The 23,901-nt window shown below is 33.6% G+C and overlaps 1 protein-coding gene across 16 annotated transcripts; it reads right to left on the reverse strand.

Annotated features, from left to right (window-relative positions):
- Positions 1-12,042: 12,042 nt before the first annotated feature.
- Positions 12,043-21,612, reverse strand: LOC105632405 (homoserine kinase). 16 transcript variants are annotated; one of them, XR_016318512.1, is made up of 5 exons: positions 20,359-21,612; positions 19,455-19,520; positions 19,087-19,366; positions 17,857-18,083; positions 12,043-12,322 (listed from the first exon to the last, which is right to left on the reverse strand). XR_016318512.1 is itself a non-coding variant. In XM_020678648.3 (2 exons), the coding sequence occupies exon 1, from the start codon at positions 21,467-21,469 to the stop codon at positions 20,366-20,368; it is 1,104 nt and encodes a 367-aa protein (XP_020534307.1). In that variant the 5' UTR covers positions 21,470-21,612; the 3' UTR covers positions 18,422-18,693; positions 20,359-20,365. The 16 variants fall into 16 exon arrangements, 4 of the variants coding, with proteins under 4 accessions (XP_020534307.1, XP_012070170.1, XP_020534306.1 ...); XR_005178489.2 differs by lacking the exon at positions 12,043-12,322 and having other exon boundaries at positions 17,829-18,083; positions 19,087-19,172; positions 19,292-19,366; XR_002284185.3 differs by lacking the exons at positions 12,043-12,322; positions 17,857-18,083 and adding an exon at positions 18,779-18,942 and having other exon boundaries at positions 19,087-19,172; positions 19,259-19,366.
- Positions 21,613-23,901: the final 2,289 nt, after the last annotated feature.

Genomic DNA, 23,901 nt, shown 5'->3' on the forward strand with positions numbered 1-23,901 from the left:
CCATTCACCGGCTACAAAGGTGTTGCTGCCAAATTTTCCATGCCTTGCACCCTTTTGCATAAATAAACCACTGTAAGTATATTAATAAAATGCAAAAGCACATGCTTTTGTGTTTTGATGCATGTAAGTAAGGAAAAAGGTCAAAAATTGCAAATTTGAAACAATGTGGTACGAGCCACAAAGAAGTAACGACGCCACAAGCTCCATGGAGCACCCTACAAGCCTGCAATCCAGCCAAATGCCATTCAAAGTGGTGCAAGCCACAGTGGCCTGTCACATGCCCAAAACGCCCAAAATGCCAAAATCAGGTAAAATTCTATCTATTTTCTAACTTCTAACCTAATATTTGCATGTTTCTAGTCCTAATAATGCATGAAAAACAAAGAAAAGGTATCGAAATACCTCTATTGTGCCCCAGCAAAGATGACTAAGCAAATCGTGCTGCAAACTGATTGTAGTTCCTGCATCCGGAACGAATTCCATAACTTCATTCCATGGCTCACAGGGCGAGTCACAAGGTCGATCATTGCATCACCAAGAAGCCAATTCATAACGTTTTCGATAGCCATGAGTTCGAGTTGCAAAAGAGTGGAAAAGAGAAAAGAGAGAAAATTTGAAAAGAGAAAGAATAAGAAAGGTTGAAAGTGATAAAGTGATGTCACTTTCACCTTTTATAGGAATTAGTGGCCTATGGGCCCTACTTAAGCCTTCGGACATGGTTTGATCCAAAAGTCCATTAACCGTGACCAGCTCTCGTACTTAGCCGGCAACCCGTCAACGGCTAGCCACCTAAGTAGGGGCAACACACCGCTGGCCACAAGTAAGCCTCCTCATTTTGCATGTCACAACACAATTTTCAATACATTCATAAAAATTCACATGAACTCACGTAAATTTACACATTTTTATAACGTAAATTACACATTTGTAAGTGGAACATTCTCAAATCAAAGCTGCCAACTAGCGCAAGATAGCTGCAGAAACCGTCAACAACCACCATGACACAACTCACCTGCCCTTCAAGTGCCGTAATGGTACCATAAGTCCCTCGAGGAAGGTTTTCAAAGTCCCACTGGGCACCGTCCGAAGGACAACATCCCGAAGTGCATTCTCAAATGAAAGACGCCAACTGGCACAAGATAGCCGCAGAAGCCATCAATGACCACCATGACGTAACTCATCTGCCCTTTAAATGCCGTAATGGTACCGCAAATCCCCCGAGGCAAGTTTTCAAACTCCCCCTAGGCACCGTCCGAAGGACAACCTCCCAAAGTGGAGATTCTCAAATCAAAACCGCCAACTGGTGCAAGATAGCCGCAAAAACCATCAACAACCACCATGACGCAACTCATTCGCCCTTCAAATGGCGTCATGGTACCGTAAGTCCCCCAGGGCAGGTTTTCAAAGTCCCCTTGGGCATCGTCCATTGAATAACCTGCCGAAGTGGAGCGTTCTCAAATCAAAGCCGCCAACTGGCGCAGTTAACCGCAGAAACCGTCAACAATTTCCATGACGCAACTCGCCACTGGTCAAATGCCGTAATGGTACTATAAGTCCTCCGAGGTAGGTTTTCAAAGTCCCCCTGGGCACCGGCCAAACGACAACCTCCCACGGTGGAGCATTTTCAAATTAAAGCCGCCATCTGGCACAAACAGCCACAGAAGTCATCGACAATCATCATCGCGCAATCCGATCGCCTGTCGAATGCCATAATGGTAATCCACATCAACAAAGCCGCCAAAATGGCTCACCTCATCCATCAAAGTCGTGCGTGCCACGCAAATCAGTTAAGTATTTTCTTACTTACGCGTCTACTTTACACTTTGATGACATTTTACTTGAAAAGCAACATATCATCAAAGTGAGGGCAAACTGTAGACGCTCAATCTTTGCCCCAAAAGGACTCAATGATTGACAGTGATATTCGCAAGTGTACGAAATCGCAACATGTAATAAAGAGTGAGTAGAATATTGTTTCCACAAGGACTGTGTATCACGTACCAAAATTATGTTAATCTACTATTATTTAAACGGTAATTTAGGGAAATTATTTTAAGAAATTAAATTCAACAAATAAAAGATAAAACAAAGAAATCAAGCAAGGCAATTTTGATTAAAAGAAATCAAGAATTAAAAACTAATAGGGATTTTGACTTCACTTAATTCTATCCAATTTCTTTTATTAGTTCGTTTAGGAAAGTGAATCTTTATTGAGTAAGAAATCTTTTGGAGATGAGAAACTTTTTATGCTTTGTATTTCTTTCCAATTAGGACTCTCCCAGTGTCTAAATAGGATTTAAACTGGTAGGGACTGGCTGGTGTTTTTGAGCCAAAACAACACTCAATTTTTAACACGGGAGTACTAGATAGCACTGCTTGGGCGTGCTAGGCTCTAAGTCTCCATGCTGATTTCCCTAATCCCGCACGGGCGTGCCAAGTTGCACGGCCAGGGCGTGCTAGAGCCTGAGAGTTTTGCTTTATTTTGTTCTTTTCGGTATCAGAATCCTACAAATTTCCTCAAGATCAAGTGAAATATGATTGAAGGAAACTTTGAACAAAAACATAAATAAAACAAAATAAAAACTAATTAAAGTAATTAAAAATAATAAAAATCCTAATAAAAACTATATTAAAAATACTATAAAAATAACACCTATCAAAATTTCCCAAACTTAAACCATTGCTTGTCTTCAACCAACAAAACTAAAAACAAAAGAAAAACACAAGCTAAACAAACTAAAAAAGCTAGCTTAATATGGTTAGAGATAATTGTTCACAATTTCAAAAGTATCAAAAATCATTAACATGAGAATAAATCAAGTGTTTCCCATGCTAATTATATTTTAGCAAAAATTCAATTTCCAATAAAACACATTCCTTAATTTAAACATAAGTTAATAAGATTTTCAACACCAATAATTATTCAACCTATGACAAATAGAATATGAATTTTTCAAAAATTATTTATCATTTAAATAAGATGTTTAACAATATAAATTCAACATTCCTATAGGCAAAATTAGTCATCCATTTTTCACAATCGAAATGCATACAATTAAAAAGATCAAAAGGTCTTTTATTAAGGTTATAATAGGGTTTTATGGATATACTTTTAGCTAAACAAAGAAAACAAAAGGATAAAAGAACAGACAAAAAGCACAAAGAATACATAATATCAAGATTTTCATTATATCAAAACAAATTTTTATTTGTAAAAAGGGAGATTAATCTTGAAATTCTTCACTAGCTCAAGGTCTCTTCATAATACTTCTATAATTTTCTCCTTGCTTTAATTCCCCAAACTTAAATTCTTGATTGATTGCTTTTTTTATGGGTGTTTCTCTTTGAGTTTTTCTGCTTGCTTCACTTGCTAGTATTAATGAAATTTTCTCTTTTGTTGCTATATTTTAATAAAAATCAAATCCTTCAATTAGACATTATTGCACTTAAGGTAAGAAATTAAGTTGGTTTAATGGCTAGGTTTAATAAGGGTGAACAACAAAATTTGAATATAGGCTTCAAATTGGTTGCAAAAGTCATACTTTAACTTAAGTGGTCTGGGCTAAATATGAAGCACAATAAAAAATGTCTAAATCATCTCTTTCTAAAAGTAAGCATTTAAAAGTTTACCTCAAAGGGAATTCTAATTTATTCTAGGAATGCTAAGTTTAAATAAATTTTGTTAAAACATACCTATTTATCATAAAATTCACAAAAATCAGTGTTGATGGTCTTAAAAACAAATGGTTAAATCAAAAAATCATGTTAAGTCAAAAATTTAAATTAAAGCTCAAACATACTAGACTAGAAAAATAACTAAATTTATCACAAGTTACTAAATTATGATAATTTTCAAGTTTGCTCACAATTATTCCAACTATATTAAGTTAATAAAAACAAACAAACAAAATAATAATAATAAAAAATTTTAATTAAAATTTTCCTTCCCCCAACTTAATCTAGCACATTGTCCCCAATGTGTATAAAAATAAAACCATTTTCCCAAACTTATCATATATTATCAAAACAAGTTGTAAAAATAAAATAGAGTTGAGAACACTTTACCATCATTATATTGAAAAATACAATAAAATTCAAGGAAGCTAAGCGCATTAGATCCAAATGCTAAATTCTAAAAATAAAAAGGAACTAAAGTAACATAAAAATGAATAAATAAATATAAAAATTAATAGTGAAACAAAAAAAAAACATAATTATAATAATAATCATAAATAACAGAAAAGAAAAATAGAAAGCGAGGACGATTAAAAAAAATATGCAGCATGGCCTGGGGTTGCTGACAAGGATGATGTGTAGCACGGGGGTGCTGGGTAGCACGGCCTGGGGATGCTAAAGCCTAACTATGGGTGTAATTGTCTCTGGAGACAGCATGGGGGTGCTAGATAGCACGCCCTGATCGTGCTAGAGCCTGACTCTGGCACTTTCAATCAGTTTTCAAGCCTTTTGAATCCTTCCTTGACCTGCAACATGAGTATAAAACACCAAAATAAAAAAAATAATGGTTTAAAGATGGAAAAAAAAAATGAAAAATACAAATAATAATAAAAAATAAAAAAAATTGCAAAGGAAAACGAAGAAAATGATGGGTTGCCTCCCATTAGCGTTTTGTTTAAAGTCTTTAGACTCGACTTTTGAGAAGTTTATAAAATAACGGCTTTTGCCTATAGTATGTATCATGTAATATCACACATGGATCTTGGTTGAAAATGCCCTCAAATTGGCTAGTTTGAGAAAATTTATGCTCATCTTATCAACAACATCTTACTTAGAATGATGAACTTGGGGAAAAAACTGTATTAGATCATGGAGAATACAATTTATTGAAGCTAGTATTTTTGGAAAGAAAGAATCTTCTGGTGGTGTATGTATAAAAACCATTGATAAGCTCATATCAATAGTCTCAATTATTTCTTCATCTACCAATATTGCTTGCTGCTTGTCTTCATTTAAACTCTCTTCCAATGTCCCTTCCAGCTGTACCTCACATTTTTCATGGTCATTAATAATCATGTCTGGAAACAAGAAAGTGAGATTTAATCTGTCTTCAAAGGAGTTACATTTTTCACATGTAGACTTTACTTCTTCTAAAAGTGCAATTTCCCAAGAAGTTTTCTCATAATTCACCTTGCACTCATCATCTTGATATCCATTAGTTGCCATGATTATCAATTCCGCTGCTTGTACCTCCAAATTCTTTATTGCCATTTGTTGGATCTTAAAACTCTCACGAGTTTCATTCATAACTTCCAGGTGAGATTTAGTAAGGGTAGCAATCAAATCCTCTAAATTCTTCTGCTTCTCTTCTTCATACTCAAAATTTGGAGGATATTGGTGATTCCAACCCTGCAGTTAAGGATCACAATGCCAACAGTAGTCAAAATCTGTCATATCATTTAACATGTAAAGTACATCTTCATAGCTACTTTCTAGAAGGTGAATACTGGTTGCCGAAACTCCATTATCTACCCAACTTCTAGTTTCTTCATCTAATTCACAGTAGAATATGTAAGTGAGATATTTATTTGTAAAATTATGATAAGGAAATCTCTCCGACAATTCATTAAATCTTGCCCAAGCGGAATAAAATGGCTCTGAATGTTGTTGAATAAAACTTGTGACTACTTGTTGATGAAACATCTCAAAATACTTCGCAAGAAAATAATGAAAATAAAAATTAATAATAATAAAAAAAGAAAACTACAAATAATATAAACAAATATTTCAATTAACAAAAAAAATAAAAATAAAAAAATGTCTAAATTAATAATAGGTTAATTGGTATTGATATTGGTGACACCAATCCTCAAAAATGGCGCCAAAAACTTGACAGTGATATTCGCAAGTGTACGAAATCGCAACAAGTAATAAAGAGTGAGTAGAGTATCGTTCCCACGAGGACTGTGTATCAAGTACCAAAATTATGTTAACCTACTATTATTTAAACGGCAATTTAGAAAAATTATTTTAAGAAATTAAATTCAATAAATAAAAGATAATAAAAAGAAATCAAGCACGACAATTTTGATTAAAAGAAATCAAGGATTAAAAACTACTAGGGATTTTGACTTCACTTAATTCTATCCAATTTCTTTTATTAGTTCGTTTAGAAAAGTGAATCTTTATTGAGTAAGTAATCTTTTGGAGATAGAAACTGTTTATGCTTTGTATTTCTTCCCAATTAAGACTCTCCCAGTGTCTGAATAGGATTTAAACTTGATTTTTGCACGTCAGAAAAATATCTCAGGTGGATCCATGCAAGTGGTAGGGACTGAATGGCGTTTTCAAGCCAAAACAACACTCGATTTTTAGCACGGGCGTGCCAGATAGCACGGCTTGGGCATGCTAGGCTCTGAGTCTCCATGCTGATTTCCCTAATCCTGCACGGGCGTGCTAAGCTGCACGACCAAGGCGTGCTAGACCCTGAGAGTTTTGCTTGATTTTGTTCTTTTCTGTATCAGAATCCTACAAATTTCCTCAAGATCAAGTGAAATATGATTCAAGGAAGCTTTGAACAAAAACATAAATAAAACTAAATAAAAACTAATTAAAGTAATTAAAAATACTAAAAATCCTAATAAAAACTATATTAAAAATACTATAACAATAACACCTATCAGTGATGATAACCTTTTTTTTATAAAATGAGTTTGAGATATCCAATGAATTTGATTCTCGGACCAATGATTCGAGTTTAAGAAATGTAACCTATTGGGCCATTTTCACGTTTTCAGGGTTTGCTTCAAAACAGGGCCTAGAAACGCGTCTCGAGTACGCCCGTGGGACGTCTCGATACACTGCCTCATTTTGCGAGCCACCCAAGCTGATTTTGTGAAAATCAGATTGACCCATTTTTGGGCCCACCAGTGGCATTTGCCACCTAAGCCCTAAAAATGGGCAAAATATTCCCCATTTGCCTATAAATAGATGTATGAGGGAATAGGTTAGAGAGGGATTTTTGGTTGCCTAGCCAAACTCTTGCAATTTTTATTCTCAAAAACCCCTCAATGTAAATCCTTAGCAAGTGTTATTGATTTGTATTGAGGGAGATCCCTTTTTTATACACAGAACTTCAGTGGGGTTTGGCAATCAATCATTCCCAAAACACTAATCAATTAAACGAAACTCGGATCATTAATCAAAGAATCAAGTTCTTTGGTGTTTCTTCTATTTGTGATCCAAATCTCAAGTTTTTCCTCAAAACAAGGTAAACTGAAAGTCTAAACCCTTCCTTTACACCTTTTCCTTTTCATTTTGGTGTTAAATCACAATTCTTAAGTTTGGTTGCGAGGGAACCCGTGATCAACCAAGAAAGAGATTTTCTAGGTGCTAGTGGCGCTAACCACATGCTGTGGCACATGCCACAGCACTAGTGGCACAAGCCACAGCACTAGTGGCACAAGCCACAGTGCTGTGGCACACGCCACTTCTTCCCAGACCTCTCTGAATGCACTTTTCTGAGTTCTCTGATCAAGGAAAGATCCGTGCACCATTACGTGTGGCGTGCGCCACTAGATTCCATAATCCAAAGTTCCCTTAACATACCTGACCACTCTTTTTGCTGTTATCTAGTGATTTTGCCCTGGTGCTTGCATAAACCTTGATAAAGCACGAGTAGCAAATAGCAAATCAGGCCTGGTAGCTGTTAGATATAGTAGGCTTCCAGCTAGACTTCTGAAATTGGAAGCCTCCACTACACCCTTCTTCTAAAAGGCCAGAGAGTTCTTCTGAGACTGTTCCAGCTCAGAACCTGAGAAGTTCTAAGAGACTTAGAACTGCTTCTAAGCCTCTCTGATTTGTTTCTTATATGTTTTTGAACAATTTATTTTTGCTTTATCTTCGTAGGATTATATTTGTGGAATTGTTTATTTTTTATTTTTGCTGTGATTGTGTCTAACCCTTTTGCATGATGACAAAAAGGGGGAGAACAGGTATTTTGGTGGTACTTTGAACACTATTGGTACGTACTTGGTAACCAAAGTACTTATATCTTAGTAGTTATCTGTATGCTTATATTTTCTAATCTGTATGTTTATCGTTTTCTAATATGGTCTATTTTGGTGAGCTATATTTTCTATATGGTAAGCTGTGTGTTTTTAGAACTTAGATTCTTATTCTAACGTCTGTTTTGCAGGTTGAATATAAGATCCTTTGTTCTATTTCTAATATCAGTTTCTATTCTTTTGCTCTGACCATATGTTCTGTTTATTAAAACTTAGAACATCTTGTCAATCTCTGCTAGTTCTAATATATATATGCTCTGATTGTTAGAACTTAGAATATCTTGCCTATTTTTGCTAGTTCTAAAATCATTTTCTAAAAAGGCCTCCCTAGTTCTAATTTTCATGAAACAGTTTTATTGCATTTATTCAGGGGGAGCAAAATACATGTTCTAATTTGCTTTATTCTAAAAATCTTTTGGCATGATTAGAACTTATATGCATAAAATTCAGGGGGAGCACATGCTTTTATGATTACTAAATTTATTGGTTTTGTCATCATAAAAAAGGGGGAGATTGTTGGCTCAAGGGTCAAATCTCGGATTTTGATGATTAATACAAAACAAATAAATTTAAATTATGTTATTTGTGCTAATTTTATTTTATGCAGAATTTCTTTGGAAAGAAATCGTAAAAGGCAAGTCCTACATTGAGTGTGAAGATTTCGAAGATCCTAGTAGCTAGGTATTTAGGATATTTTTGTAGGATAGAGAGAAAATCCATATATGAGCACAAAAATCTATTTCTCTCTCAAAAATATTTTTCAGAAAATTAGTTTTCTTCAAATAATTTATTTTCGAAAATATTCCTTTAAATCGAAAAGATTTGTTTTCCTAAAACTAAAGAAATCTCTTCTCTAATGTTTTTGGTAATACAATCATACACACTTTTCGGAAATATATTTTCAAAGATCTAAAGAACTTAAAATTATTTTCTTACCTTAAAAACGAAAGAGAATCTCTTTCGGTTTTAGTAAGAACATCCTTCCGCAAAAATATTTTTTCCAAATATTGCTGCCGAAAATCTCTTGTTTAAAGGAAAGCAAAATTGTATTTTATTCTCTTACCAAAAAGGATAAAATACATTGTTGGTAACAAAGATTTTCATATCTTCTAAATAAGGAAAGAAGATATTCTGATTTCTATCTCTTTCCAAAAGGCGACAGCTTCTTAACTCTATATAAAGAAGCTTTCACGTCTTGAACATTGGTGAAGTAAGAGTTTTTGTTTTAAGAGCACTCTCTCATTGAACGAATCTTTATCTCTCAAAACTTACTCTCTACCCCCATTTTCTTTTCATCTCTACACTTAACGTTTTCAATATTTAAAGTGAAAAGAATTTTTACAATTACTTTTGAAAAACAGTTCTGTGTTCTAATCGATCTTCTAATCTGATAAAACTGTTTTTTCCTGTGCTTATATGGGCGTTTCTTTCTGTCTATTTAGATTGTGTAATCTATAGTAGACAGGCTCTTTATTTGTTAAACTTTTGTGTGAAATAGCTTAGGTTAGAAGCTATTGAGATAGAGGTTATCAAGCGACCTTCTCCATGTGTGGGATAGTAATGTCTTGAATCGAGTTTTCTGTACTCTACCAAAAACAGAAAGGGTTGAGGTTAACTAGAACCTTTGGAAAATCTAGTGGGACAAAAGGGTAGATCTAGGTTTTTGATCTATTGCCTTGTACTGTTGGTTTGTCTCTTACCCTTTAAAAGAGATAACTTAGTTGAGGATCTCAAGATGCGTCTTGGGGAGTGGATGTAGGTGAGTTACTGCCAAACCACTATAATTCTCTGTGTTGATCTCTTTATTTCTGAAGTTTGCTTGACACTGTCTCTATAACACTTTTGTTTAATTTTTAGAAACGCTAAAATTGTTAATTATGCAGATGTTCTAAAACGGTAATAAGTCTTATCTGTTCTGAACATTAGAACTCTGGTATTCTAATAAAGTGAATATACCATGTTCTAACTGTTGTTCTATTCACAGTATATTTCACTGATTGGGTTTCTATTTAATGTTCTAAACTTTATGAGGATGTTCAAATCTTGATAACTCTCCATCATAAAGTTGTTCTGATTTTTTATTAAGGCTTTGTGAAGAAGTTCTGAATTTAATAACTGTCATTCACATAGCTTTATTTGATTTCTCAAACTTTATGAGGAAGTTCAAATTTCTATAACTTTCCTTCCTAAAGAAGTTCTGATAGTGTATAAGTCAGTGAGAAGCTGTTCTAATCAATATCTGCACTTCGCACAGACTTTCTATCTTTTATAATTAGAACATTGTGAGGATATTCTAATCCATATTCTATTCTCACAAAGTTCCGTGTGTTTTCCGCTGTGCTTAGAATTCTAATTCTTATTTAGAATTTCTAAAATTTATTTCAGTTTTTAGAAAACCCAATTCACCCCCCCCTCTTGGGTTGTGCCATATATATTCGGGACCCATAAGAGTCAATCTTGTTATACCACGCCCTTGGAGCTTGTTTAAGGCCATACACAGCTTTATGAAGCTTGTACACCTTGTCTTCCATATCAGCAACCTTAAAGCCTTCAGGTTGCTCAACACGTAGCTCCTCCTCAAGTTCACCATTTAGGAATGTCGATTTAACATCTAAATAGTAAATCTTCCACTGTTTTTGTGCAGCAAGAGCCCAAAGAAGTCTAATAGTTTCATGTCTTGCAACAGGTGCAAAAGTATCACCAAAAGTCCACCCTAGTTGCTGTGAGTAGCCCTCCACAACAAGTCTAGCCTTATGCTTGTTAACAGACCCATATGGATTTAGCTTGAGCCTATAAAACCATTTCACTCCAATAGCTTTCTTCTCTTATCATGCTTGTCAACCAAACCCCAAGTTTGATTTTTGGAAATCATCTTCAACTCCTGCTTCATTGCATGTCTCCAGTCTTCATGTTTTTCTAGTTCTTCAAAGCTTGAAGATTCCACCATAGCAAGATTACACTATTCATAAATTTTCGATAAAGGTCTTGTTTTGAGTATTATAGTGTCTGTTGTTGACTCAACAGTGGAAAAAGTGTGGAAATTTCCACTGTTTTAACCAACTTCCAAGTTAGATCCCTGATTGCTGAAGGAATTAGAAAGATTATCACTAGATCCTACATAACCTGTAACATACTCATCTTTTTCCACCTTTTTCAAATCCCAATTCCAATGAGCAAATTCATCAATTACAACATCTCTACTCACTTGGGTTTGATTTGAATTTAGGTTATAAACCCTATAAACCTTAGAAGTGGTTGCATAACTCAAGAAAATTACTTTTTCAACCTTTTGATCCAACTTGGTTCTTTTCACTACTGGAACATAAATGTAACAGATTGATCCAAAAATCCTGAGGTGTTTGGTAGTTAGTTTCAATCCTGACCAAGCTTCCATAGGTGTCATCTTCTCCACTACTTTTGTAGATAACTTGTTTAGCAAATAAACTGCTATGGACACTACCTCAACCCAGAAACTCTTTGACATTTTCTTTTCGGCTAACAAGCATCTTCCCATTTCTACAACTGATTTGTTCTTTCTCTCACAAACGTCATTTTGTTGTGTTGAGTAAGTCACAGTCAGTTGATGATCTATACCATTATCTGCATAAAACTTATGGAACTCGTGGGAAACATATTCTTTCCAATTGTCTGATCTTAAAGCTTTCAGCTTGCACCCACTTTGCATTTCAGCCATGGTCTTTGTAACACCCGCCGCCCGATCTCGAAAGACCCAACGGTGGAGGCCACATTCGGTGCCGGAGGCACCGTCCTAACCTACATATAAATCATACAATCATATTATGAATTAGAAGTGACTTAGTATTCATAAGTTTAGCAAGTAATAATATTTTGTTTTGAAAATGATTTGGGAGAGTCCTACAGAAAAACTGCAAGAATTTCCCCTAAAAATAGAAGTTGCCAAACATATGAATGCAAAGCACTCCCAATTCGAAACTCCAAACCCCATCAAACTCCAATAACAACACAATAGCACTTCTATCATTTCATATCCTCAATAACATTTTAATATTCAACAATTAAATAGATGCATTTAAACATATCAACTTCTAATATTCTAACCATTAAATAAGTTCCAAGTTTATCTCCCAATATATACACCAAAATAATTTACAACAATATGCTTAAGTTATAAATTAACTAATACAGTCTCCGAAAATGTAATACTTATACATGCCATAATTCTTAGTTACAAAAAAAAAAAATACTAAGTAACTACCAAAATATCTCTCTAGCTCTGATGCTACTCTTCAGATCTTTAAGCAGCAAGCACAATCTCCAACCTGCGCGTGATAAAATCAACGCGCTTAGTATAAAACTCAGTGGTGCTCATTAAACACAACAAACCAATGTTGTGATGACAACATACTTAAAAATCATTTATATACATAAAATCATTAAATTTGAACATGTATTACATATGTACACCAACACATCATGCTTTACAAATTCATTTGATATCATAAATACGTTATGGTAAACTAAGAGTTATTAACATAATGTGATCTCATTTATTTCACTTCCTTAAAAATATTTTACAAGGGCTCACATACACTTAGGAGAAAAAGAAGCAGATAAGTTTTCATAGCTTATTCATAATGACCTTAAGTCGCCAACCTTTTCATAACATATAGAGCGCGTCCGCCCTAACATAAGACACCCACGTGCCTATCATATGATCATAGCTTCTTATCATAATGGCATCAAATGCCGAGCATGCTCATCATACATAATAAAATCAAATCATGCATCAAATCCACACCAAGTATATTAGAGCCCAAAAACATTTCTCATAAAATTCATTTTCTTTAGTCTTCTCATAATAAAAACTTAATTTAAACTTAAGTAATTCATAAAAATTCTCATACTTAAACAAAATGACTTAACATAGAAAATTTCCAGCATAAAAATAACATTGACCCTTGCTGTGTTTTTAAAACATAACATGAGTTATGGGTCTCCAAATTGAATGAAATCAGAGTCATTAGAAAGCTAAAACAAAATTCTACAAATGTTATGAAGGGATCACAGCCCAGATCAATATGGAAGATAACAAAACAAAGCTAAGAACACAGACTAACAGACCAGACCTGATTCAGCAGAACCAAGTCCAATGTTTATTGAATTCCTACTAAACCAAACACTCAAATTAAACTAATCCAGAACGAGAGAATTCTTAAGACACAGGGCAACAACTTTTATGAAAAACTCAGAACCTAATCTTGTCATTATAGTGGTCAAAATGGGCACTCAATTCAGTGATGCATGTGGCCCGACACAAACAGAGTCAGTTTGGGTGTTTCAGCCATAAGTTGAGCTATGTATCTCCAAATTGGACACAAGAGGATGGGTTGGAAAGCTAAGAGATAGACCTAGAACTTTTATGAAGGACTCAGACACAAATGGAAACTAGAAAGGATCGAAAAATGGTCCTTAATCTCACTCAAAAACCCATTTTTCCCAAATTCAGTTTACTTTAGCCATGAAAGGAACATGAACAACAAAGATACAAGGTAGAAATGTCTACCACAACATAAATACTCATCACACATCACCCAAGAGCATGTAATTGCAACCAAAATTCAACAAATCAATCATTTCATACAAAATCCCAAAATATCCACATAATAGCATAAAGGCACAAAATCAAAAAGTTGAGTAAGGTAAGTGTGTTTATGAACACTAACTTTCAAAACAAGCTTAAACAAGCTTTAACAAGCTTTAATCAAAGCTTCTCAAGCTTTGGTCTTGCTCTTATCTTTGTTAGAAGGCTCTCCACCCTCTACATGTAATAAACTCAAAATCAAACAATGAAAACAAATAAAAGAAGTAATTGGAGCATGATTAAGCATGTATATGCTAAAAGAAAACTCTAAACCCAAAAATAATTAACTTATCATAAAATCACTTACTTGACCCAAGTAGAAAAATCACCAAATTCCTTGAAATTAGTCACCAAAAATGACTTCTCTAGCTTCACTCTCTAAGATTTAGTACTTAAATCAAGTTGGATGGGTGAATTTGATGTGTTTACTAAGTGTTTACTAAGTAAGAATTGAAGAAAAGGAAGAAGAAGAAGAAGAAGAAAAAGAAGGAGGAGGAGGAGGAAACGTGTAAGGCTAAGAAGAAGGAAAATTTTGTTGCTCAATAATTGATGGTTGCCTTTAATAAAGCAACTAAGGGGTATTTTGGTCTTTTCTCCAAATTGGAGGGTGTTTTGGTCTTTTCTCCAAATATTCTCCAATTAAATTCCTTCAAAATATTATTTATCTCCACAAAACTCTCTAATTTATTCCATAAAAATAATTCCTCAAATTTCCTCCATAAAAAATAATTGCTCAAATGTCCTCACTTAATATAACACCATAATTCACTATTCACTAATTATCTAAATTCTCCAAAAATATTCCTTACTTTCTACCCCTAAAAACCATGCATACATGCTCCAAAAATGTTAAATAAAATATAAAACATAAATAGTAATTTTTTCAGACCAAAAATAATACCGACTTCCGGACCGGTGGTACTATTCACAGACAGATAAACTACTATTGAAACACAGGAAAAACGGGGCGTGACAGTCTTGAACATTTTGAACATCTCAAAAACTTGCCCTTTATTTTTTAGAAAATAGACCCACATCATCTGGGTAAAATCATCAATAAAGAGCAAAAAATAACTATTTTTACCAAAGGTTTCGGTGCTCATTGGACCATACACGTCAGTGTGTACTAACTCCAATTTATGCTTTGCCCTCCATGAAGAAATTGCTGGAAATGATTGCCTATGAGACTTTCCTAACTGACAAGTACCGCAAACTGCCTTGTCTTTAAACACCACCTGCAAGCCCCTTGTCATCCCTTTTGCATTTCCTTCAAAGATCCCATGTTAAAATGCCCGTATTTTCTATGTCATATATTTGAATCATCTATTTTAGCATAGTTAATACTTTCATAGACTGACTGCTAACTCAAAGGAAAACTTTTTATCAACCATAGTAACATTACAAATTAGGTGACTATTTTTATCATAAAATGCAGTAGTGTTGGCCCTTAAAGGCTATTGAATAACCATTTATAATCATTTGAGCAACACTCAACAGATTTTCAGCTAATGAAGGTATGAATAAAACATTATGAATAAATTTTATACCATCCTTTGTCTACATAGCAACTGAGCCTTTTCCCCGAGCTTGAACAATTTGACCATTTTCAAGTTTCACCTTGGTGTTAATTGATCTATCCAATTTGCTGAACACGCTCTCCTCCTTGGCCATATGACTAGTACAACCACTATCAATGAATCAAGTTTGTTGACGGGCATCTCTTGTGACTTGAGAAGCCATGAACACATTTTCGGTCTCATTCTCCTCCTATTCATCAGTGTAGTTAGCTTGTTGATTCTGATTCCTCGTTGATTTTGCTTGGCACTGCAAAAGTGCTCAAAATGGTCAAATTTCTTGCAAAACCTGCATTGTACCTTTGATTTGTCTTTTATCCAGCAATCCTTCTCTAAATGGTTTGGTTTTTTAGAAAAGTTCCAGGGTGGAAACTTGCTTGTTCTTCCTTCTTTTGTGATAGCTTTTACTTTGTCTAAAGTTTCTGAACCAAACTTCTGATATCTTCTAAATGGTCGTCTTTCCCTTTGCTTAGCTTGAAAAGCTCCTTCACTTGCATTTTCATCTCTGAAATTAGACCTTGGTTCCTGAGCTTGTAACTTACTGATCAGCTCAGCAACCGACAAAGTTCTAAGATCACATGATTCTTCAATGGCAAATACTTTAGGTACAAATCTGGATGGCAGACTATTAAAATCTTTTCCCATAACTTTAGAGTCTAGAAAATCGTCCCCAAACAACCTGATTTTATTTACCCACTCTAGCAAAATTAATAGCATACTCCTTCACTGTTTCACTTTCTTTCATTCTAAGCACCTCAAACTCCCTTTTAGAGTGAGAAGCTTAATTATTTTCTCTCTATTACTGCTTTCAAACTCCTCCTTTAGCTTATCCCAAGCCTCTTTTGGAGTTTCACAAACTATGATTCTTAAATATAGTTTCTAATAAACCTGAATGTAAACATGTCAAGGCCATTAGCTTCTTGGCCGTTTGCTCTTCAAAATGCTTCATTTAAGTCAATGTTGGATAAGTGGTGTTGGATCTACTCCATCTTCTATAACTTCTCACAAATTCAAAATTTTCAAATAAGCTTTCATTTTAATTACCTATATATGGTAATTTTCTCCATTAAACATTGGAGGGCCAATTCCTAAAAAGTTGCTAGTGGTCGACATCTTTTAGTGTTTTGTTTCATGCTCACACTAAAGAAGAATATTCTCACTTTCATAGGACCCTCAAGAACAAGTTGGCTCTAATACCACTTGTTAGCTTTAGAAACTCTGATGCTGCTTATTAAAAAAAAAATAGAAACTTAGAATTGGTAGAAAAACCCAAGCATAGTAGACAAAGAGAAAAAGTTTAGAATAAAACTTTTTTTATTAGAACTTTGTTGCTTGATTACAACTAGCATAGAGTGGCTATTTAAAGGTAAACTAACACTTGAAACATACATTAAACTCTAGTTTTAAAACTTAAGCTTTAAATTTAACTGAAAAACTCTTCATTTGTTTTTTGAAACTACTTCATTTACTTTTGAAACTACTTCAATTACTTCTGAAACTACTAAACCCATAAATATAACTAAAGTAAATTCTTAATACTTTAACAGTTATAATTATTTAGTGTGGCATTTTTTAAGCATGACGATGTCTTACTTTTTAGAAAATTATCGTGTCTTGTGTCAATGCAACCTAGAACAGTAATAGTAATAAATCAATCATTTCTCTTAATAAGATAAAAATAACAACAAAGGAATAGGGAAATAGTTTGATTTTTTTTTTTTTCCTTGGTTTCAATCGTTACTGTTCTATGAGAATTGGGATTGTTAATTAGCTAGAGTATTATTGATTCCAACAAAAACAAATGAAAGTTGGGAATTATGAATCTTCTAGCAATTGTTATAGTTCCATAAGGAGTCTTCCAGCAACGTGTTTTGGAAAATTTTCGTCACTTTGGACATCAGCTAGTTTCTTGATTTTCAGATTTATATGAAAAGTTAAAATGTTCATCAGCATTATATGAAGAGTTAAATGTTGTTTTAAAATTTTAAAATTTCATCGGCATTCCAGCTACAGGTATTGAACATATTGCAACACAAAAATTTAGGGGAAAAGGGTCGGATAAAGTGTAACAAAGTAAGTGATTCATGCTCTACACCATCAGACAGCTATTCTTTTGCAATAACAAGACATTGGCAATGAAGAAGAACTCAAGATTGTGTTTAACAGCACAAGGAGTCTTCTCGTCCAATTCATATTTTACAAACAAAAAAACATAGAGGAAGAGAAACAATACCACATTAATAAAAAATATGGAGCATGCAAAATGAGATTAAAGAGAGCTATCTAACACAATATATTTCGGCAAAATAAGCAGAGACCACAAGACTGCAACTATAGAATTATCAGAAAAGAATACTTAAAAATGATTTATAACTAATCAGAGTTTCAATCGTTATCAAACCAAAATGGAATTTAGTAACAGAATACTTTAGTGAACTAATGATTCATTCCCACGTTGCAGTTGAATTTACAATTGACAAATAATAGGACTGAAAGAGAAATAATCAAATAAATAATGACTCAAAATGATTTCTAAAACAAGAAATAAGAAAAATAAGAAAGAACAGCACAGCTGAAAGAGAAATAATAGCATAAAAAACCAAATCAATCTGTCCAGTCAATGGAAGATAAACATTACCCATAAATGAGAAGTCTAACAGTACTAGTGTCATCTCTCGCACCACTACCATGGCCATTAAAACCAGGAGCCTAACAGCACAATTTTCACAGTAGCTAAACAAGCGATTACCAAAAGTACCAATACAAAACAGAACCTTCAGCAACATACCTTAAGCAACCCAACTGCAGTCTCATCAAGAAACCTGTTTCTGAACTGAAAAATTGACAAGAACGAAGCAGAGAGATCTGGGTTCATCAAAAGCAGCAAGATTTTGAAAGGAAAACCAAAAAAAAAAAAAAAAAAAAAAATCCCCACCCCCACCCCTCCCCCTTTCCTTTTCCTCCTGTCATTGCCTATGTCAAGTAAAAAATCAAAGTAACAATGTTCAAATAGCACCAATTTTAAAATTTCCTTCACAATAGTCAGATTAAAAAAAAAAAAAAAAAAAAAAAAGAAAAAGTCATATGAAGAGGAGTCCAACTTGCCACAAGATTGGTTTTAATGGACCCAATTTAAAGCCTAGGACAAGGACTAATCTCCTGTCCAAATTTTGACATGAATTTAAATTTATCATACACACTGATAAAGAATAATTAATATTATATGAACTCTATCATCGTCTAAATAGATCAAACTACAAGAAACCCATATTAAAAAATGATGGGAAAATCTGAGAACAAGTGCTACTTCATGAATGATATATTCATTTAGATAAACCTAAGTTTCAGCTAAGTTCAATAACACACTGCAACATTTGATATTCTCCTGTACTTGGTTTCGTGTTTTATTCCTTGAAACATATAACAGGAACTAAATCAAATGATGACAGCTTGTCCATACAAGACACCAGCATACCTGAAAATTGTAATCAGTTAAATTATTAGGGAAAAGCTCAATTAGAACAATGACATCCCCATAATTATGCACATCTACAGCAAAAGAAAAAAGTAGATTGCCATACATTACTTGGACAAAGTTTGCATATATTTCTATCATTGTTAATATGAAAGATGACAATGAGCCATAGGGGTATAGAGATTCAAAAAGACAAAATAGACAATGTTTCTTCTTCGAAAACTCATCTTTACCCCCCATCCGATGAGTCTGAGACTTGGTTAAGAAAATTAAAATACCAGATCAACTACGCAACTAATTACTGCCTATCTGATGCCACAGAATAAAATAAAAAGGACCACAAAATAGAACTTCCAAGAAAAAAACATCCAGTCAGGAACAAGAGAAGGATACTTGATGCCAATGAGGCACCTCCAATTATTTCATCCACTCTTCCAAGCAAGAAGGGGGCTTCAGCATTGCCTGCTATATTCTTATCCCTAAAGATCCAGTTTTCAATTTTATAAAATATAAAAACAAAATTTATCAAAATGGACACAAAATTATTAGCAAAGATAGATTGCACCTATATCTCATGAGTCAATAAGTTCTTTTCAACCTGGCTTCTTAAGTTCACTTTGCATGGCAGATGCAATCATATTTCCAGAAACTGATGCTTGTTTCATATTAGCATCTGCAATTAACAAAAATAAAACCAAAAAAACTAATAATTTATTCTGATTGAGGAAATACAGATGAAATGGACAGATTTCATCACTTGCCTGTCAGCCAAGCGCAGTCCTTTGAAATGTCTACTATACAAGGTGCCTAATTATGGTCACAAAAAACTGTAAAATTTATTAGAAGAAATTGCATTTTTATGCAAAAATAATGTTAGAAGACTCACAGTAGTCTGTACTTGTGAATGTCAAATCAAGATTCTAGTGATTTAAATTTCATACAGCTCTATGATTTTTCTGCACAGGTCAGGTGAAGGGAATTTTTGTGCCTGTATGATGATTTCACATACCTCACCGTAAGTGAAGCTTGAGTCCTAATAGCACCCACTAACACATGACTAGAAAACCAACCTCGTCTAAATCTAAAGAAACACCAGGATCATGAGTGTTACTAGAGGAATAGTGATCAAGGTGTTCTACTTGTTCTGCATAATAACACCAAGAAACATAATGACTAGTTCGTAAAATTATCACAACAAAAAAAGTGGCAGAGTTAATTTCTAAAATGTTCCAAAACTAGCTCATGAAAGCAAATCATGAAATTGCAGATGTATCCATACCGAAAATCATGGACAGTATCTCTATTGGTAATCTCTGGACGTGCGAATCTGTTTTCAACTTTCTAGAATAAAGAATGTTGAATCCTCATAACCAAACGAGTGTGGAATGTTCTACCACTAAAGCATTAGAAATAGTGTTAAATATATTAAGGGAGGGACCAGGGCTAGACTTGTTTTAGACAGCAACTATAGTTGCTTCCACAATAGCAGTTAATATTTGTAAATGCAAAATTTTAGGCCCTTTTATTAATGTTACGAGGAAGAAGAAAACCACACAGCTTCAATCTAATGAAAAAAAAAAAGGATAAAAGTAAACAAAGCTTCAAACCAACTAAAGCGGATAAATCAAAAACACCAAAATCCAAAACGTTAAAAAAAATAATTACATTTTGATTATCTGGCTGGAACACTGCCAATAAGCCTAGCACCAACTCTATCTAGCCTCTTCACCAGAGATACAGCCTTCAAATTTCCTTCCTTCAAAAATGCCTCCACCATCCTCTCCCCAATCTCCTTTCCTCTCTCCTCATTATCAATCACGGCCACAGCTGTAGGCCCTGCTCCACTAATTGTACACCCAAATGCGCCTGCCCTAATAGCCGCCTTCTTCACTTCCTCCATTCCGGGAATCAATGGAGCCCTTTTAGGCTCCACAATCTTATCATTTGAAAGTGCCTTACCCAACCCCATCAAATCCCCTTGTAGCACAGAAGCAACTAATGCCCCAGCTTGGCTACAGTTCCAGACATGGTGGGGCATCCCAATTTCTTCCGGCAAGGCAGCTCGCATTTTCTTGGTTGGTGCCTCAAATTCCGGAGTTACCAATACAAAGAATAGCTCTTTCTCTCCTGGAAACTTTAAGCTCATCAATTCCAAAGGATCATAACTATTAATCAATACAAACCCTCCCATTATTGCAGGCGCTATATTATCTGCATGATAACCTGAAACTTTAGCTTCAGATTCCAATCCAGCAAGAATTAAATCCTTAACTTCTAATTTTCCCCCGAAAATCTCATTTACAGCAACAGCAGCTGCCGCAGCACTGGCTGCACTCGATCCAAGACCACTCCCTAACGGAAGTCCTTTTTCAAGTGTAAGAGAAAGACCCACAGAGCGTATATTAAGCATTTTCATGGTAGCAATAGCAGAGATACCTGCGCAGTTCCGGAGAGGATCCTTTGAAAGCTTTTTACAGGCATGATTTCCAGTAATGTCAGAGATGGAGATCTCACCGGGATGGACGGATGGGTCGATTCGAACGGAGACAAAGTCTCCAAGACCATCGACAGCACAACCCAAGAAGTCGAATCCGGGGCCGAGGTTGGCAACAGTGGCGGGGGCAAACGACCTGACGGAGGTGTAGACGGGTTCGGGTTCAGTGGTGGTGATGGTAGGGAGAGAGAAGTTGCAGCGGAAGAGGGGTGATCTTTTGCTATGTACTGATGAAGAAAAAGTTATTGGTTTTACTGGTGACAGGAAACATATCGCCGCCATTATAAGAGAAGAGGGGCAAAGGTTTAGGACGACAAGGGTAAAGGGTTTAGAGAGTAGAGCTTATGCTGAAATGTCAACTCCCAGTCTCACTGGAGGTAGGTAGATGGGATTCTAAATTTAGGAAGAGGGAAGAGCGAAAACGGGGACAACGTGCGAAAAACAAAGACATAATTCAACTTTAAAATCATTTAAATTTTTAATTTATCTATATATTAATTATTTCATTATTCAATAAATATATATTTATAAACGAAAAAGAAAAACATTATAATTTCACAAAATTTTTTTGGTTTTGATTAATATTTTATTTTGGTTATAATATATATTTTGATAATATCGAATATTATAGTCTCAAATGTTGTTCAAATAATTTAAGAATAATTAATTAAATTAATTTAACTATAATTTTTTCTTATTTTTCATATATCCATAAAATTTTATATCAATAATTTCTTGAAAGTTTTAAAATAAGATGAATAGTTAGTATATCAAGATTTCAAGATTAATTATTTCAATACTTTTTCTCACACTTTCTTATAAATTTAAAATAATAATTATTTACGTAAACTGTTATATAAGTGCATTATGAGAAAGTGAAAAGAAAAATATTTCAAAAAATATAAATGGGAGTATTATTTTGAGATATCCCAAAAAAAAATGAGACTATAATTTTGGGACGGACGAGTATTAAAATAGTAATTTAACAATTTTATAAAATATTTATTTGAGATAATTTTGATGTTGTTATAAATTCTATCTATTAATATCTATAATTATATGCAATTTCTGATAGAGCTTTTGATTAAATTTAAATCCCCTCTAATAACTTTAGTTATAGCCAATTAAAAAATTATATTTTATTATTATTATTATTTTTTTTTTTTTTTGAGAAAAAGAGAAAGAAGCTTTGTTCAAGTTGTAAATCCAGAAGCAAGACAGCTTCAATACACGAGGGAATAGTTTTCCATTGATAAAAACAATGATATGGACATGCGGCCGAAGCCAAATGGTGAATTGCACTGTTCCCTTGTCTTTGAGACCAGCAAATAGAAGAATTTGCTAAATCATGCATGTAACATTTACAATCAGAGACAATACTACGAAGTTCACAAAGGGAGATAGACGGACTGCAGATGGCTTGGTAGAACTGCAGACAGCCCACTTCAACAAGAACAGAAGGAAAACTTTGGTCCTGAGCCAAGATAAGACCTCGCTCAATTCAATTGCTTCTGCCATTAGTAGGATCCATAACCCAATTAAAATGACCAGACAAACCGACAACAAAATTGCCTGCCCCATCACAAACTACCATACCAAAATTGGACTTATGAATCAATGACAACACCGCAGCATCAACATTGCACTTAAAAGTCCCTATCAGAGGACGTTGTCAGCACTGAACACAGCCATGCCGCTCAACCAGTGAGATTGGATATATTTTATTAAAATTATTTTTTAAATAAATATATATAAATAATTAAACATTTCAAAAAGTTTTATTTTTTTTTAAATTTATTTATCATATACATATAATGAGACATTTGAAAATTTTTATATTTTATTTTGAAATATTTAATTCACTTTTATTATGAATTAAAATGTTTTATTTAGGAGGGAGGTAAATAAAATGAACGTATATATGTGTGAGATGATGAATAGTTGAAATTTTTAATTTTAAAAATATATATAATATTTTATTGTTATATATATGTATCTATATATATTGAAATGTATTTATTAGGTGATATTATAGAGTTACACATATACAGTTATAATGAATTTTAGGTAAATGACGATATAAATTGAACTGAAGTGTGTGTCTATATACACACTGCTGTTTTATTAATTAATCATTATATTCATATTAATCTCATATGAAATTTTGTTTAACATTATAAAAATCTAAATAATAAAAGATAAAAGATTATAATCAATATTCAATATTCAAAAATAAAAACAAGTATAAATAATAAGTAAAAGTGAGTAATGATATAAAAATTGAATGGTACGAATAATGAGTATAGTCAACACACAACGCACGTCATAAAAAGACTAGTATATATAAGAGTGAGAATGTGAGAAGAACATTAGGATTGCTAAAAATAATCCTGCTAAATTTATAGATTGACAAAAATATCTTGAAGACAATTTAATTTGCTTGGTTATATTGATTTCTTGTTTAAATATAAATTCTATTAGTTAAAAATAAATAAGATTGGCTAAAAAATAAAATAAGAACTTATGTATAATCTATATCTATAATATATAAAATACATAAATGTGGCAATGGAAGGAATAATGAAATTTTCGATGGCACTTGTAATGGAATTTGAAATATCCTAACAAAAACCTTAATCCAATTGAAAAATTCCATTACATTAGTTGATTCGATGTAATTTATTAAAATTATTTTATTACATTTTATCCCAAAG

Source organism: Jatropha curcas, chromosome 10, assembly GCF_041381405.1.
Source record: "Jatropha curcas cultivar XTBG-Jc1 chromosome 10, XTBG_Jcur_1.0, whole genome shotgun sequence".
NCBI classification, from domain to species: domain Eukaryota; kingdom Viridiplantae; phylum Streptophyta; class Magnoliopsida; order Malpighiales; family Euphorbiaceae; genus Jatropha; species Jatropha curcas.